Raw genomic sequence first — 16,173 nt, forward strand, 5'->3', positions numbered from 1 at the left:
CCTTTGAAGATGGCATGTCATGGCAGCGCGTGGCAGCGCGTGGCAGAGGTCTGCCAGCCCTCCCGGCTAATACGCCGCTAATCCGGGGCCTCGTCGACGCATGTCGGCTGCGGTAATTACCTGAATGCGGAGGGGCGCCCCGCCAGGGGAAAAAAAAAAATCCAGAGCTCAGACCGTCGAGCGCGGCGAAGGAGGTCATCGCATTGGAAACGGGGAAGGTCCCGACGGAGGGAGGGAGGGAGGGAGGGAGGGCCTCCATCCGTCCACTCCTTCCGGTATTTGGCGTCCCGAGTGGGCGTGGCCCCGTTCCCTTGCGTTGGGTTCCTCGTCCGCTGAGGGACAAAAAAAGACACGGGAGGAGGAGGAGGCTGCCATCCCATCCCAAACTCCGCTCGTGACTGGACTCTGGCGTACTTTGTCTTTTGTCTGCATGGACACTTTTACAAATGGAGAGTGACGTGTGGGCAATTGGATGCATTTGCCGTGGCAGGTGGCATTGGCCGAGCCGCGTAGGCTTGTTGATGCCAGCCAGCCGTGTTGAGGATGATGGAGCTGAGAGGCTTAAGTCGTTTTGGAAAGAGATGGAGGGGGGGGGGGGCACTATTTTTCTCCCATTCTCTTTGATCTGGGAATTTGAAGAAACGTCCCAGAGATGTCAGCAAAATGAGAAAATTACCGTCGGGTCCCTTCCTTTCCTCTCCTTTTGAATCAAACTGCAGTAGCCCAGGAAGTCTAATTCCTCTCACACGACTATTTGGCTGGCAGATAATAACGGGGTACGAGGTCTAGCTTAACGCTGACGGTTAATTGCTAATTATGTCCTGCTCCAGCAGAAGCGCGGGGATGGAGCATACTCCACGCTAAGCCCATTGACGCCAGTTCTTGGCCTTTTGTGAGCGTGCACCTTGATCAAAATGGGATTTGGAAGGCGGCAAATGGGCAACGTGGCCTTCCTTCCATCCCGCAAGCGTCTGATGGATTCCAAAGGCCTCCTCAATCAGTGGACTGGACGGAAACTCGCAGAGAAAGTTTGCGGTTTTTTTTTCTCTCCCTCCGTTGCTCCGCGCCCGGGAGGGAGCCGGCCCACCCGCCCGCCGGCGACTCCTCCGCCGTGCCACCCACGCCGCCGGCCGTCAGTCTGGATCGACGTGCCGTCGCTTGAGCTTGTCAGAGTGTTCCGATGGGCCGCGGACACCCATAGACGGACCTGTCAGGTGAGATGACGGCCACAAGCCGAGAGGCGCGCCGACAGACCGCTAGGTAGTACATGCAATGTGACAAGCGCGCCTCCCTCCTTTCCTCTCCGAAGCAATGCTAAAATGGAAGTCGGGAGGAGCGTGTTTGCGGCAAACTTTTGAGCGGAGCCCGGGAGACGCCCCTCGGGCACCCGTTTGCCATCCTCTTCACCAAAACGGGCCAACGTCTTGAGAAAGAGCTCCAAAAGAAATCGTACAGACTCGAGCGAGCTGCTCGTCAATAGCGGTTAGGCTAGGCTAAGGTCGGCGCTTGAGCCCAAAACCATGACGGGAATTGACTTTAGCCAAAGAAAGAGGACCGGAAATGGCCGCTTGATCTTCTCGGTGGGCCTGGGCCTCCTTCCGCCTCGATGGAGGCGCGACGGCAGTGTGGGAAAGTGGAAAATGTCATTAGGCGGCCCAAGGGGGGGTTGTGTCACTTGGCGTCGCCGCTCCCCACCCCCACCCGCGTAACAACTACCGTCGGCCGGAGGTCAGAGATCTTTTTGGGTCGGAGTTCCGGCACAACGACGACGACGACGGCGGCGACCAGTCACCCCGACGACTGTCCGCGTCAGCGCTTTCCAGGCCTGGCACCTGAGCTGAGAGATTAGCCGCGCCAATCACGTGGAAGCAGTGGCGATCCGTGCATTTCCTAGTGACACCTTCAGCAAAAACTATTTTAAGGCTATAAAACCTCTACTGCAGCTACAGCTGCGACACATACAAAATAATGAATAAATCTATGCACAAAAATGGGGTAAAATCTACTTCCTAGCAGCATTTAATGATTAAATACAAATACTGGAGCTTTTCAGACATTACAACCGGGCCAGGGGGTGATTTTTCCGGGAAAAGACGGTGATGAACGTCAATGGCAAAATGGCAAAAATTGCACTAAAATGGGGTAAAATCCACTTTAGTGATTAAATACAATTACTGGAGTTTTTCAGAAATTACAACCGGGCCAGGGGGGTGATTTCCCCGGGAAAAGACAGCGATGAACGTCAATGGCGTACGGGCAAACATTGCCCGAAAATGGGGTAAAATCCAGCCAAAAACAGCATTTATCGATTAATACAAATACTGGAGTTTTTCATACATTACAACCGGGCCAGGGGGGTGATTTCCCCGGGAAAAAGACAGCGATGAACCTCGATACGTCCATACGCAAAACGGCAAAAATTGCACTAAAATCCACTTCCTAGCAGCATTTTGTGATTAAATACAAATACTGGAGCTTTTCAGACATTACAACCGGGCCAGGGGGTGATTTTCCCGGGGAAAGACAGCGATGAACGTCAATGGCGTACGGGCAAACATTGCCCGAAAATGGGGTAAAATCCAGCCGAAAACAGCATTTATCGATTAATACAAATACTGGAGCTTTTCAGACATTACAACCGGGCCCGGAGTATCATTTCCCCGGGAAAAAGACAGCGATGAACCTCGATACGTCCATACGCAAAACGGCAAAAATTGCACAAAAATGGGGTAAAATCCACTTCCTAGCAGCATGTAATGATTAAATAAAAATACTGGAGCTTTTCAGACATGACAACCGGGCCAGGGGGTGATTTTCCCGGGAAAAGACAACGATGGACGTCAATGGCGTTCCGGAAAACATTGCCCGAAAATGGGGTAAAATCCAGCCGAAAACAGCATTTATCAATTAAATACAAATACTGGAGCTTTTTAGACATCCGAACCGGGCCCGGAGTATCATCTCCCTGGGAAAAAGACAGCGATGAACGTCGATACGTTTATACGCAAAACGGCAAAAATTGCACTAAAATGGGGTAAAATCCACTTCCTAGCAGCATTTTGTGATTAAATACAAATAGAAATACTGGAGCTTTTCAGACATTACAACCGGGCCAGGGGGGTTGATTTCGCCGGGAAAAGACAGCGATGGATGTCAATGGCGAAATGGCAAAAATTGCACTAAAATGGGGTAAAATCCACTTCCTAGCAGCATTTAGTGATTAAATACAAATACTGGAGTTTTTCATACATTACAAGCAGGCCCAGAGTATCATTTCCCCAGGAAAAAGACAGCAATGAACGTTGATACGTCCATACGCAAAACGGCAAAAAATGGCACTAAAACGGGGTAAAATCCACTTCCTAGCAGCATTTAATGATGAAATACAAACACTGTAGCTTAAATACAAACAGTGGATGGGCCCGGAGGACGACTTTCCCCGGGAATTTCATACAATTGAAATATGATTTAGGAATAATAGCCATATTTTACTCACCCCAAATCCTTCTTACCTGTAAACAATATCCATCCTCCTTTCTTTCTTCCTTCTTTTCTGTGGCCATCTGTTGAAGCTAATGCTGAAAGTCCAGCCTGTCCTGTCATATTTCTGCCATACCTTTTTATTCCATTGAGTGCTGAAAATGTTTGTTCCCGCTTGCTTCCTTTGGAGTTGTCCGACCCTTCTTAATGATGTCCAGCTGTTTTTTCTTGAAAAGTCCCTCTTGAAAATGGCTTTGACAGTAAATCTGCAAACAAATCCATTTCTTCTTCTCCTCCTCCTTCAGCCATTGTGGGTTGACAAAAGCACTATTAAATCAATACAACAACATATTGGCTTGTGGAGCTCATTACAGATACAGCTTGCTAGCGCTGGCTCGTCCACTCTAGCCAATCACAGAGGCAGATTTCTGACCCTGGCAACAAATCATGGCTGAAATGTGATTGGTTAAATGCTTCAATATGAAAACACACATCTGGAAGCAGTGCAAGCAGGGGGGGGGGGGAAGCAAGGAAAGGAAGCTAAAAGGAATTATTTCATAAGTATTCGTGGACAAAATATAATTAACAGACCATTTGGAATGATTTCATGGACAAAATATAATTAACATCAGTCTGTGATTCAGATATTTCTTAGGTCAGCAGAGAAGGCCTTGAAGGCCCTGACGGCACACCACTGCACGGTGGAGGAAGCATTATCCGGGTTAGCCAGGGCACGTCAAGGATGAAAGGCCACACGCTTCTCGGGATAGTTCTGCGCCCTTTCAATTGGGCCGCACTTTCCCATGATGGGGGTTTTCCCGCCGACAAAATGGCTGCCGTTTGGCAATACAAAGGGCCACTGGCGTGCTTTTGCACGGCCGGCCTCCCACCCACTCTACTTGGGATTGGCAAAATGTCGGACCCTCCGTCACGTAGCCCATGACATTTCTCTGCGGCGTCGGAAGCGGAAAGTGCGTCTGTCGCCTAGCGACAGCAGACCGGCGCGTCAACGGCAATGGGAATCTCTTGAAACGTACTGGATCACCCCCCCCCCCCCAAAAAAAAAATTGTCAGTGTCCACATGAGCTTTAGGGAAATGAGTCCTTTCTCATGTGTACGGTTGTCGAAAGTTGACTTTGACAGGCCGCCCCAACCGAAGGCAGATGGGATGACACCCGGGACGCAGTCATTTTGTGGGCTCGGCGCCCCCGCTTTTGGGCACGCACACCATCCCCATGGCGATTCAACCTGAACTTTGGACCTTTTCCAATGGTCCAAAGCGTAGGCCGACCGACCGACGGCTTCGGCCAGACACCGGAATCAATGTAATGTGGAAGTGAGCGAGGGTCAAACCCCCAACCCTAATCCTCTTCTCCCCTTTTGATGTGTGAGGGGGCGTGGTCGCCCGGTCGGGGGAGGGAATCCCTCCTCCAGTACCAAGGAAATCCACCGTGCGCTCTTTCTGACGCAAATGCCCATTTTAGGAAGCGTGCGTCAATGGAGCCACTCGCTGACGAGCTGACGGCCGCTGACGGCCGCTGACGTCCGAACCGGCACGACGAATCTCTTGAAACGGGTGTGCGGTGCGGAAGAGCATTTCTCTTCTCTTCCGCCCGGTGCCGGCGGGCCGGGCGCACCCGACGTAGCCGCCAGCCTTATTGGATTTGGCCGCTTGACGGCGAAGACGCAAGAAGCGCGCGCGCGGACGCAGGCACGCACGCGCAGCCTGGCTGGCTCCCCCCCCCCGCCCGTTCGGCTCCGGTGGCCACGCCCATGAGCGTGACGTGTGTGTGTTTTTCGTCACTCGGTGTTGAAAAGCAGTTGCACTTCTCCATAGTGCCATTCAAGTGAGTCATCTGGAGGAAGTGCGTTCATCTAAAAAAAATAAAGCAGAAAAAACACACCAAAAAATACACGCACACAAACACACACAGAGGAGAGGAGAGGAGGAGGAGGAGGAGGAGGAGAAGAAGAAGCGAACGTCCAAGTGCTCCGCGAAGGCCAAAGATCAGACGAAGCGTTGGAAAACAAAGAAAGTTGGCGCACCTTTTCAGTCGCACCTTTTTGAGGAACTCGAGAAAAGAGGCGGATTTTTTTCCCCTCTTTTTGATTGATTGATTTTTTTTTCAAATTTCTTATTCTTTTTTTCCGTACCAGCCTGGTGGCGCCTTTGATGCGAGCGAGAATTGGCGACGCGAAAGATCCGATTTGTTGATCTGCTGGTTTTTTTGTTGGCCCCCGGATCATGTACCAGGAATACTCCGGGAATTACGACACCTCGTCCCGCGGCAGCAGCAGCACTTCACCGGCTCAGCCCGAGTCCTTCGGGAGCGGCGGCGGCGTCGGCGTCGGCGTCAGCGTTAGCGGCGTCAACGGCGTCAACGGCGTCAACGGCGTCAACGGCGTCGGCATCGGAAACCCCGTCTCTACCTCCACCTCAAGCTACCAGGTAAGTAAGTAAGCAAGACGGGCCCTGGCTCACTATCTCTCTTGTTGTTGTTATTATTATTATTATTATTATTATTGTTGTCACTGCGATCATCCTCGGCGGCAGGCAAAAACGAGTGATCGAGCGCTACCGTTCCAGGCTGGATTTGCCAGCGCTTTCCCCCTTAAATCCCCCCACGGAGCAACGACACGGAAACGGAACGCGCTCTTGTCTTTGGCTCCCCAAAGAGTCGAAAGTTGACGAGAGACTTCCATCGCGACTCCCTTTTAGAATGTGAAAATGGATTTTGACGTGTAGCGCCGAAGCGGGGGTTCGTTCGATCGTTGACAGAGGGAGGTCGACCCGACCCGTGTCGGGGGAAAAAAAAGGAGGCTGCGATTTGAATTGGAATTCAGGCACGCGTCAAATCGCGGCGAGACATTGCTTGATCCAAATCCAATTTGTCGAGGACAGCTCGGCTTTGCGCTTGAACGTCATCGAGTGCGTAAACGTCCGAGGAGGTTTTGGACGGATCTCCGTCCGAAGCGTCCGAGGAGGTTTTGGACGGATCACCGCCGCCGTCGCTATGCTTCCGGGGGAAATGTGTGGCGTACGTTTCTCCGGGGCGGCTGTAGATTGGAGTGTCGCTCGCTCGATCGATCGCTCGCTCGATCGATCGAGCGAGCGATCGGCTTTGTCGAGCGGCTTCCCGGTTTTACGGGAAGCGTTTCGCTGGCTGGCGCCGAAGCCATGAGTCACCACCAGGTCAACAACAAAAAGTTCCATCGGCGAGAGCGCGAGAATGACGCTCGTCGTCCATCGAGTGTCTTGTTTGGGAATAGCTGCGTGTCCTCACTCGTCTTGTCTAGAAAGATAGATAGAAAAAAATAGCTTGGCACTTGGCACCTTGTCACGGACAAAAACGGTTTCTTTCTGACTGTTTCTCTCTCTCTCTCTCTCTGGGTTTGTGTAGAAATTCCGTGTGGACATGCCCGGCTCCAACAGTGCCTTCATCCCCACCATTAATGCCATCACCAGCAGCCAAGACCTCCAGTGGATGGTGCAGCCCACCGTCATCACGTCCATGTCTAACCCCTACTCGCGCTCCCACCCTTACGGCCATCACCTGAGCAACGGGGTAGGGCCGGCGGGCCACAACCCCTTGGCCCGCCCCGGGGTCATCCGCTCGGTCGGGGACGCCAGGGGCCGGCGCAGGAGAGACGAGCAGGTGTGGGGAAACGGCAACAAGAAAACCGAATATGAGCCAGAATGAGCAAGCATTATTGTGGCCAGGCGTTTTGCTCTTTCCCCTTAACCCTAACCCCAGCCTCTTTGTCACTAGCTGACCCCTGAGGAAGAAGAGAAGAGGAGGGTCAGGCGCGAGAGGAACAAGCTGGCCGCCGCCAAATGCCGCAACCGCAGACGCGAGTTGACCGAGCTGCTGCAAGGGGTGAGTAGGCCACGCCGTTCGTTGTTCTTTCTTCGTTCCACTAAAACATTGACCCGACTCGTATTGGTCCGTCCAACGCACTTTGAATGCGCCGAACGGCCCGACCAAGAGGAGTACGAAGCGGGCCTTTTCTGTACGGGAAGCGTTTGGAACGGGAGGCTAGAGCGTCCGGGGTTGTTGCGGGCGCGACCACTCAGTGCGAAAGCCGCCTCATTGTACTTTGCGCCCGGCAATACAGGTTTGGCCCTGGGATCGTTACATAGACAAAGAAAGAGGCTTTCTTCTCCGTTCACTGAGTCAATCAATCAATCCTCGAGTCCAAGTTTGGCAAAGCTGAGCCCGTCGAGACTTCCAAAAGTCCCAATTTAACACCGGCAAGTTTCTCGTGCACATGGTCTTCATCTTGCAGACCTGCCTGTCACGTCCCCCATTTGCTCTCACAAAACATGGCAAAGGCCATGTTTTGTTTGTTTGTTTGCTTGCTTCTCCTTTTCTTGGCCCGGCCTTATTTGGAATACCAAACAAGGTAATGGCCGTTGGAGTGCGCAGCTGACGGCGCAGCTCCTTGGGGAAAAAAAAGCACTTCCTCATACCTTTGCCCATGAGTCAAAGTTCTCAGACGGAATGTCACCTTATCGGGCCTCCCTGTCTCGCATTGCGGATGAATTGCGCCTTGTGCTTTCCCGGACGAGCGCGCGCACGCGCACAAAGTGGCGCTCGACTTGGTGAAAAGCCAAAAGACGGGACGTTGTCATTTCGTCGGAGCAATGCTGCCCTCTTTTGGCGGACTTGCGCTACGACATCGGCCGACTTTTCTTCTTTTTCTTTTCTTCAAACGGACAAATAGAATAAATAGCCGTGATGGGGCGAGTCAAGATTTTACTCATTTCAAATCATTGCACGTTTATTTTTTTGAAGTGATTAAAGAGAACAACAACAAAGGAAATGAAAATAAGACAATATGGTATGTACCCTCTTTTGTTTAATGGTGCCTTACTTTTGATGTGGCTTTTCAGGAGACGGAGAAACTGGAGGAGGAGAAAGCCGACCTGCAGAAAGAAATCCAATGCCTCCAGAAAGAGAAGGAAAAGCTGGAGTTCATGCTGGTGGCCCACAACCCGGCGTGCAGGCTGCCCGACGATGAAGACGACGACGACGACGTCCGGCGCCGCCCTCCGCACCATCGGCGCTGCGCCCCGCCGCCCTTGACGGCCCCCCGCCACCACCATGTGGTGGTCAAGCAGGAGCCGGACGAAGCGCCCCTGGCCAAGGCCCAGCGTTCGGTCATCAAGCCCATCTGCCTGGGTCCCGGTCACGTGGGCCACGGCGGCGGCGGCCACGGCGGCGTCGGCCAAGGCGGCGTCGGCCACGGCGGCGTGGGCCACGGCGGCGTCGGCCTCGGCCACATCGCCGACGGCGACAGCCTCAACACGCCCGTGGTGGCGGCGTCCACCCCGGCCGCCGCGCCCGGCGCCCCCAACCTCATCTTCACCTACCCCAGCATGCTGGAAGCCGACAGCCCCTCGCCCTCCTCCGAGTCGTGCTCCAAGGCGCACCGTCGCGGAGGGGGCGTCGCCGTGGGCGGCGACCAATCCTCGGACTCCCTCAACTCGCCCACGTTGCTGGCCCTGTGAAAAGGCCGGGAAAGGAGAGTGGCACACGAGCCATATAGCTGACAATCTTTTGGCGCCTCTACGTTGAACGGCAAACCCTATCCAGATTTCTCCTCCCTCCTCGGCTTCGCCGCCTGAAATTTTTAATGTTAGCTAACATTCCGAGGACCCCCCTCCCCCATGTTACCAGAAAATCCCAATGCCCCCCCCCCCAGCGCCGTGACGTCGGCTCACGTAGCATGCCGACTTGAGTTTGGTCGCAATAAGAATTTAGCCTGGGGGTTAGCCTATAGTTTTTCTTGGATCCGTACTCCGTGGTGGGTTTTCAACTCGTCCTGTTTACTCACTGGCCACGGTGACTTGATATGATTATACACAGGATGTTCCAAAATATTTGACCCCATTTGGAAGGCCAATCTTTTGGAATATTTTCTTTGGAAGGACGTCAAATTTTCACAGCTTGTATAGAAAGGGTTCAAGTTTTCGTGTGTAACCTTTGGCATTTTATCTTTTCAGGTTAACAAACGCCGTCCATGTCGTCAAAAGAAAAGGCACGTAGGCACGGAGTCCGAGCATACTCCAACACGCAAAATGCCTTTTCTTTTGATGTGAATGGCGTTTGTTAACCTGAAAAGATAGACATGGCCAATATTATTTCCCACAAAAACTTGAAACGGTGAAAATTGAAGGTCATTCCAAAGAAGAATGGCCTCCCAAATGGGGTCAAACATATTGGAACACCCTGTAAAAATGTCTTATTCATGTGTATATGAAATCTATTTTTCGAAGAATGAATGAAAAGCCATGACCGCTTGCACTCTGCCAAGACAAATGGACTGAAAAAAAAAAGGCTCACCGCCGGAGGCCGGGCGGGCTCACACTTGGCCATCTCTATTTTCACGGGAGAGTTCTCGTCTCTCTAGCCAAGACCGTCACGTGGCCTCCCTCCCTCCCTCTCGACGTGGCTTTTATGTGCTGAAAAAGAAGGAAAGGGAAGCCCTCATCTACCTGTAGAAAAGCACCATGGTCTTTTTTTCTGTATTGGAAGGGCACATTCCTTCTTTCCTCCCTTTTTCCCAGGCGGCTTCACCATCTCAATGTGGGTGCTCTTCACCTCCGTGGTTCTTCTCTACGTTGTCCTTTACAAGGTGTCGGAGGCGCAAAAGGGAGACGTGCTGCGACCTCAGGTATTTGGAAAAAGCAGGCCAGGTTTAACCAAACCAAAAAGCGCTGGTTGACATTTGGAAGGAGAGGTTTGCGTGCTCAAAAGAAAAAACTAATATACATACATGTCTGCAAAAAAAAAAGTCAAACTCACTGTGGTCCAACCAGACTGTCACCAGCTGCCAATGATGTCAACCCTGTTTATACCTTTTGTGAAGCTGCTTCTCTCTTTTTGATGAAAAAAAAAAGCCTGTTAGGAATAGGAATGACACCCCCTTTCTCTCTGCGTTGATATTCCTGTCTTTTCATGTGGCGTCCAATCATTATTCTGCTATGAACTGAAAAGACTTACTTTGTGGCGAATAGAAGTCCAATCTTTTGGAAGCGGGACGGTGGCATTTGTGGATCGGATGGCGACGTGAAGCCTTGGAGGAATACACCAGTACAGAAAACAATTCTACAGTTGAAAAACAAAAACACACAAATATTCAACAGTGTGTGTGAGAGAGAGAAAGTGAGAGAAAGTGAGAGAGAGCATCCTACCCTAAAAAAGAGAACCAAAAGGAAAAGCTGTCCGTATGTGAAGATGGTGTGCAATTTCTGAAGACGTAGGAAAGCCATGACGTGATGTGGGTTATCGTCTACGTACGTCCTGTCCTCCCCTAGTGTCACTTGCCCGCTTGCCGATACTACTTGGACTTGTTTTCAAAATGCTTTAACTGTTTGTTTGAAACGATGACAAAAGGAACAAACAAAAAAACAGCAATATGTAAATAGCGATATTTGTTAATTTAAATAAATCCAAATAAAGTTCATTTCCAACCTGGATTTGTATGCTGCTTTCTTGCAGGGCTCCAAAAAAAGCCTCTTTCCACACATCTGCTATCCGAGACGCGCAATCGGTGGATGGATTGCAGTCAGGTGCTCCTTTCTTCAGTAGAAAACTCATTGGTTAAATTGTTTGTGTTGGATCGCTTGGAACAAAAACCGGCACCCATATCGGCCCTCCAGGACCGTTTTGGAGAACTCTGCTATACATGGTCCTTTTTAAAGAGAAAAAGCCTTACTATACTTTGTATAGTAAAGCTTTTTGCATTTTTAAATGACCATGTATAGTATAGCTTTTTTTCCCTTAAAATCGACCATGTAGAGTAAGACTTTTTTCTTTAAAAAACACAATATATAGTAAGGCTTTTTTCTTTTTAAATAGAAAATTGTTCATTCATTTTCTATATTGCGCATCCTTGCTTGCTGGTAATGTGGGGGGGGGGGGGGGGGGGGGGGGACACTTTGTGGTGTAAAGGTTCGTTTGCCGGAGGGCCATGCGGGCAGTTGCCTTACTATACATGGTGTTTTTTTTTTTAAACCTTATTATACATGGACGGTTCGAATCCAAGTCAGCCCACCTGTGTGGAGTTGTTCCCAGGCCCGCATGGGTTTTCTCCAGGTACTCCTGTTTCCTCCCACATTTCAAAGGCTGTATAGGCTGGTTGCACACTAGGTGTGAGCGTGAATGCTTGTCCGTCTGTCTCCTCCGCCACCGGTTCAGGGTGTCCCGAAGTCAGCTGGGATAGGCTCAGGCACCCTAACCCGCGACCCTTGTGAGGACAAAGTGGTTCAGAGAATGAATGAACAATCAAAGTTGGTCTCATTTCATCAGGCTATCAAGTTAGGTGACGCTTGTTCGGCTCTCACGGACCGCCATTCACCTGCTGTTGAAATCAATAAGATTTCATGTCAAAATAGCTCAGTACGTATCACTCGTCCGTCGTTTGTCTTTTTTTTCAGGATGGGCAACACTGTCAATAGACAAAGTACCAATTCTAGTTCTCGTGCAAACCTTTAAAAGTTCATCATGGACGGGACAGAAGTCCCTTCGTGTGTGTGTTTCCTCGAGTGAGCGAATGTATTTGTCACCAAAAGACAAAAAGTCCACTTACAAATAAGCCTTGTTCGAGTTCGGTCGCTTGTTTCCTTTTTCGTTCGGTCGCTTGTTTCCTTTTTCGGTTTCCTCTTCTATCGACTTTTGCATTATATTTTCTATGGATGATGCTTATTGTTCCTGTGACCTAAAGACGGTATTTGTCGACAATTGAGCAGCAACTCGTGTTGTTGGTATACGTCATGGCTCCAATGAAAACAGCTGGCGCGGATAGGCTCAACACGTCACCGTCACCGTCGCACGTTGATGACGTCAGGTGCCGTGCTCCAATACGATTTCGTCTGAGTTCTTTGGGCTATTTCTATATTAGTACGTCACTGGCGGCCATCTTTTGCGTGTCCCCTTACGGGCCCAAGTCAGCCCTTTGCTATGTGGCATTGGGTCGACTCGCTGCTTGCCATGATAGAACGGCGACAACGCTTAATGAATTCACACGGGGAATAGGTCAAAGTGTGTTATTGAGACTCTTTCTTGATGTCTTTGAAAAGAAGAGGGGGGGGGAAGACAGAATCCCGAGAGTTAGACGGCGTTAAGGAAAGGCTCCGTCGACGGCGATGGACGTCCCATCTTGAGCTCGACAGATTGGACGTCTAGCGTCGTCAATGGCGGCGCAGAGTAAAGAGCGGCGCTGGTTAGAATTGGTCAATTGAAAGCCCAAGATCGGCCATTTTTCTATGCTGCTGCCGTCAATTTCAATGACTTCAGTTCGGGGGGGGGGGCAGGGCTTACCTGGGGTTTCAATGACTTCAGACGGGGGTTCTCTTGAAGGGGACTGCAGAGAAGGTTGATGTCGTTTTCAAGCAATTTACTAGTAGGATTGGGACACCTAGAGGCCGATTGGCGGTAATGCTACGGCACGTGGAACGGCAAATCCTAGCTTCCCGTCGTTTTGCCCATATATGTACGTGGTCATGGTCATTACGCTTGAGACTAGATCGGCTCAATTCAAATTCAAAAGCCTTTATTGTCATCATACACAGCTCTTTGTATAAAGCTTAGTGTGACGGGCTAAATCAGGCGTGGGCAAACTATTGTGCAGCACTAAAAGTGCAGTGGCTGCGGGGCTGCTAAAGAGAAGAGGAGAGGAGAGGAGAGGTGACTTTTCCACAATACTAGTGTCCTGCCAGTGCAATCAGTGGATTGGCGTCAGGTGCTTCTCGCAGCCCAACCCCCGCTGGTTCAAAGTTTGTCAGCTCGGTCGCTGCTGGATGCCTTGAGCAAAAGCAAAAGCTGCTCGAGCACCTCCCCTCCCACAGCGGCCCAACCCCCGTCCATTCAACTTTTTCACCTATGTATATGTGCCTTTGTCACCTTTGCAAAGCCACCCCTACCCCTGCCTGGTATCAACTGTCAAGAGCCAATTCAAGACTTTTTTTGGACCTACGTATTTCAAGCGTGGGCCATCAAAGTGCAAACTTTTGACCATTTTCACCCATTTAAGAGCGCCCTGATGAATGATATTTCACCCATTTGGTTATATACGCAGCTGTGTATGATGACAATAAAGGCTTTTGATTTGATATAAAGGCCTAGCATCCCATAAGACTAGGCTTTTATTTCAAATGATTCCACAAAATGTAGCTTTTCATAAAGAGCAAGCTTTCCACAATACTAGTGTCCTGCGAGTGCAATCAGTGGATTGGCATCAGGTGGTTGTCGCAGCCCAACCCCCGTCGCTTCAAAGTTTGTCAGCTCGGTCGCTGCTGGATGACTTGAACGGAAAGCTGCTCTCTCCCCTCCCACCCAAAGCGACCCAACCCCCGTCCATTCAACTTTTTCACCAATGTATGTGCCTTTGTCACCTTTGCAAAGTCACCCCTGCCTGGTATAAATTGTCAAAAGCCAGTTCAAGACTTTTTTGGACCTATTTCAAACGTGTGCCATCAAAGTGCCAACTTTTGACCATTTTCACCCATTTAAGAGCACCCTGATGAATGATATTTCACCCATTTGGTTATATACGCAGCTGTGTATGATGACAATAAAGGCTTTTGATTTGATATAAAGGCGTAACATCCCATAAGACTAGGCTTTTATATTCAAACGATTCCACAAAATGTAGCTTTTCATAAAGAGCAAGCTTTCCACAATACTAGTGTCCTGCGAGTGCAATCAGTGGATTGGCGTCAGGTGCTTCTCACAGCACAACCCCCGCTGGTTCAAAGTTTGTCAGCTCAGTCGCTGCTGGATGACTTGAACGGAAAGCTGCTCCTACAGCGGCCCAACCCCTATTGAAAATGTTGGCCATCAAAGTGCAGACCTTTGACTATTTGGACTCATTTAAGAGCACCTTTGTTGAATGATATTGCACCCATTTCCTTCGACGCAGCGGTGTATGATGACAATAACGGCTTTTGATTTGATATAAAGGCCTAGCATGCCATAAGACTAGGCTATCATCTCAAACGATTCCACAAAATGTAGCTTTTCATAAAGAGCAAAGCTTTCCACAATACTAGTGTCCTGCGAGTGCAATCAGTGGATTGGCGTCAGGTGCTTCTCACAGCACAACCCCCGCTGGTTCAACTTTGCCAGCTCGTTCGGTGCTGGATGACTTGAACGGAAAGCTGCTCTCTCCCCTCCCACCCAAAGCGACCCAACCCCTCCCTGTCCATTCAATTTTGTATGTCCCTTTGTCACCTTTGCAAAGCTAAACTGTCAAGAGCCAATGCAAGACTTTTTTTGGACCTATTTCAAACGTGTGCCATCAAAGTGCCAACTTTTGACCATTTTCACCCATTTAAGAGCACCCTGATGAATGATATTTCACCCATTTGGTTATATACACAGCTGTGTATGATGACAATAAAGGCTTTTGATTTGATATAAAGGCGTAACATCCCATAAGACTAGGCTTTTATATTCAAACGATTCCACAAAATGTAGCTTTTCCTAAAGAGCAAGCTTTCCACAATACTAGTGTCCTGCGAGTGCAATCAGTGGATTGGCGTCAGGTGCTTGTTTGGGCCCAACCCCCGTGGCTTCAAAGTTTGTCAGCTCAGTCGCTGCTGGATGATTTGAACGGAAAACTGCTCCCTCCCTCCCTCCCTTCCTTCCTTCTACAGCGGCCCAACCCCTATTGAAAATGTTGGCCATCAAAGTGCAGACCTTTGACTATTTGGACTCATTTAAGAGCACCTTTGTTGAATAATATTTCACCCATTTCATTTCACGCTGCTGTGTATGATGACAAAAAGACTTTTGATTTGATATAAAGGCCTAGCATGCCATAAGACTAGGCTATCATTTCAAACAATTCCACAAAATGTAGCTTTTCCTAAAGAGCAAAGCTTTCCACAATACTAGTGTCCTGCGAGTGCAATCAGTGGATTGGCGTCAGGTGCATCTTGTAGCCCAACCCCCGGTCCTTCAAGTTTGTCAGCCCGCTCGCTGCTGGATGATTTGAACGGAAGGCTGCTCTCTCCCCTCCCTCCCTCCATCCCTCCGTCCCACAGCGGCCCAACCCCTGTCCATTCAACTTTTTCACCTATGTAGTATGTGCCTTTGTCACCTTTGCAAATCTAAACTGTTAAGAGCCAATTCAAGACTTTTTTTTGACCTATTTCAAACGTGGGCCATCAAAGTGCCAACTTTTGACCATTTTCACCCATTTAAGAGCGCCCTGATGAATGATATTTCACCCATTTGGTTATATACGCAGCTGTGGATGATGACAATAAAGGCTTTTGATTTGATATAAAGGCATAACATCCCATAAGACTAGGCTTATATATTCAAAAGATTCCACAAAATGTAGGTTTTCATAAAGAGCAAGCTTTCCACAATACTAGTGTCCTGCGAGTGCAATCAGTGGATTGGCGTCAGGTGCTTGTTTGGGCCCAACCCCCGCTGGTTCAAAGTTTGTCAGCTCGGTCGGTCGCTGCTGGATGACTTGAACAGAAAGCTGCTCTCTCCCCTCCCACCCAAAGCGACCCAACCCCTCCCTGTCCATTCAATTTTGTATGTGCCTTTGTCACCTTTGCAAAGCTTAACTGTCAAGAGCCAATTCAAGACTTTTTTTTGGACCTACGTATTTCAAGCGTGGGCCATCAAAGTACCAACTTTGGACCATTTTCACCCATTTAAGAGTGCCCTG

General features: G+C 49.8%; 1 protein-coding gene and 1 long non-coding RNA gene across 3 annotated transcripts; one reads left to right on the plus strand and one right to left on the minus strand.

Annotated features, from left to right (window-relative positions):
* Positions 1 to 5,309: 5,309 nt before the first annotated feature.
* Positions 5,310 to 10,963, plus strand: fosl2 (FOS like 2, AP-1 transcription factor subunit). Of its 2 annotated transcripts, none has more exons than XM_077621115.1 (4): positions 5,310 to 5,929; positions 6,882 to 7,136; positions 7,251 to 7,358; positions 8,375 to 10,963. In XM_077621115.1, the coding sequence occupies exons 1-4, from the start codon at positions 5,726 to 5,728 to the stop codon at positions 8,990 to 8,992; spliced, it is 1,185 nt and encodes a 394-aa protein (XP_077477241.1). In that variant the 5' UTR covers positions 5,310 to 5,725; the 3' UTR covers positions 8,993 to 10,963. The 2 variants fall into 2 exon arrangements, with proteins under 2 accessions (XP_077477241.1, XP_077477243.1); XM_077621117.1 differs by having other exon boundaries at positions 5,856 to 5,933.
* On the minus strand, positions 8,714 to 12,949 carry LOC144089890 (uncharacterized). Its single transcript, XR_013305217.1, has 8 exons — positions 12,807 to 12,949; positions 12,076 to 12,555; positions 11,542 to 11,733; positions 10,959 to 11,178; positions 10,679 to 10,854; positions 10,488 to 10,592; positions 10,290 to 10,363; positions 8,714 to 10,201 (listed from the first exon to the last, which is right to left on the minus strand). It is a non-coding gene; the product is annotated as an uncharacterized LOC144089890 (long non-coding RNA).
* Positions 12,950 to 16,173: the final 3,224 nt, after the last annotated feature.

This window comes from Stigmatopora argus, chromosome 15 (genome assembly GCF_051989625.1).
Source record: "Stigmatopora argus isolate UIUO_Sarg chromosome 15, RoL_Sarg_1.0, whole genome shotgun sequence".
NCBI classification, from domain to species: domain Eukaryota; kingdom Metazoa; phylum Chordata; class Actinopteri; order Syngnathiformes; family Syngnathidae; genus Stigmatopora; species Stigmatopora argus.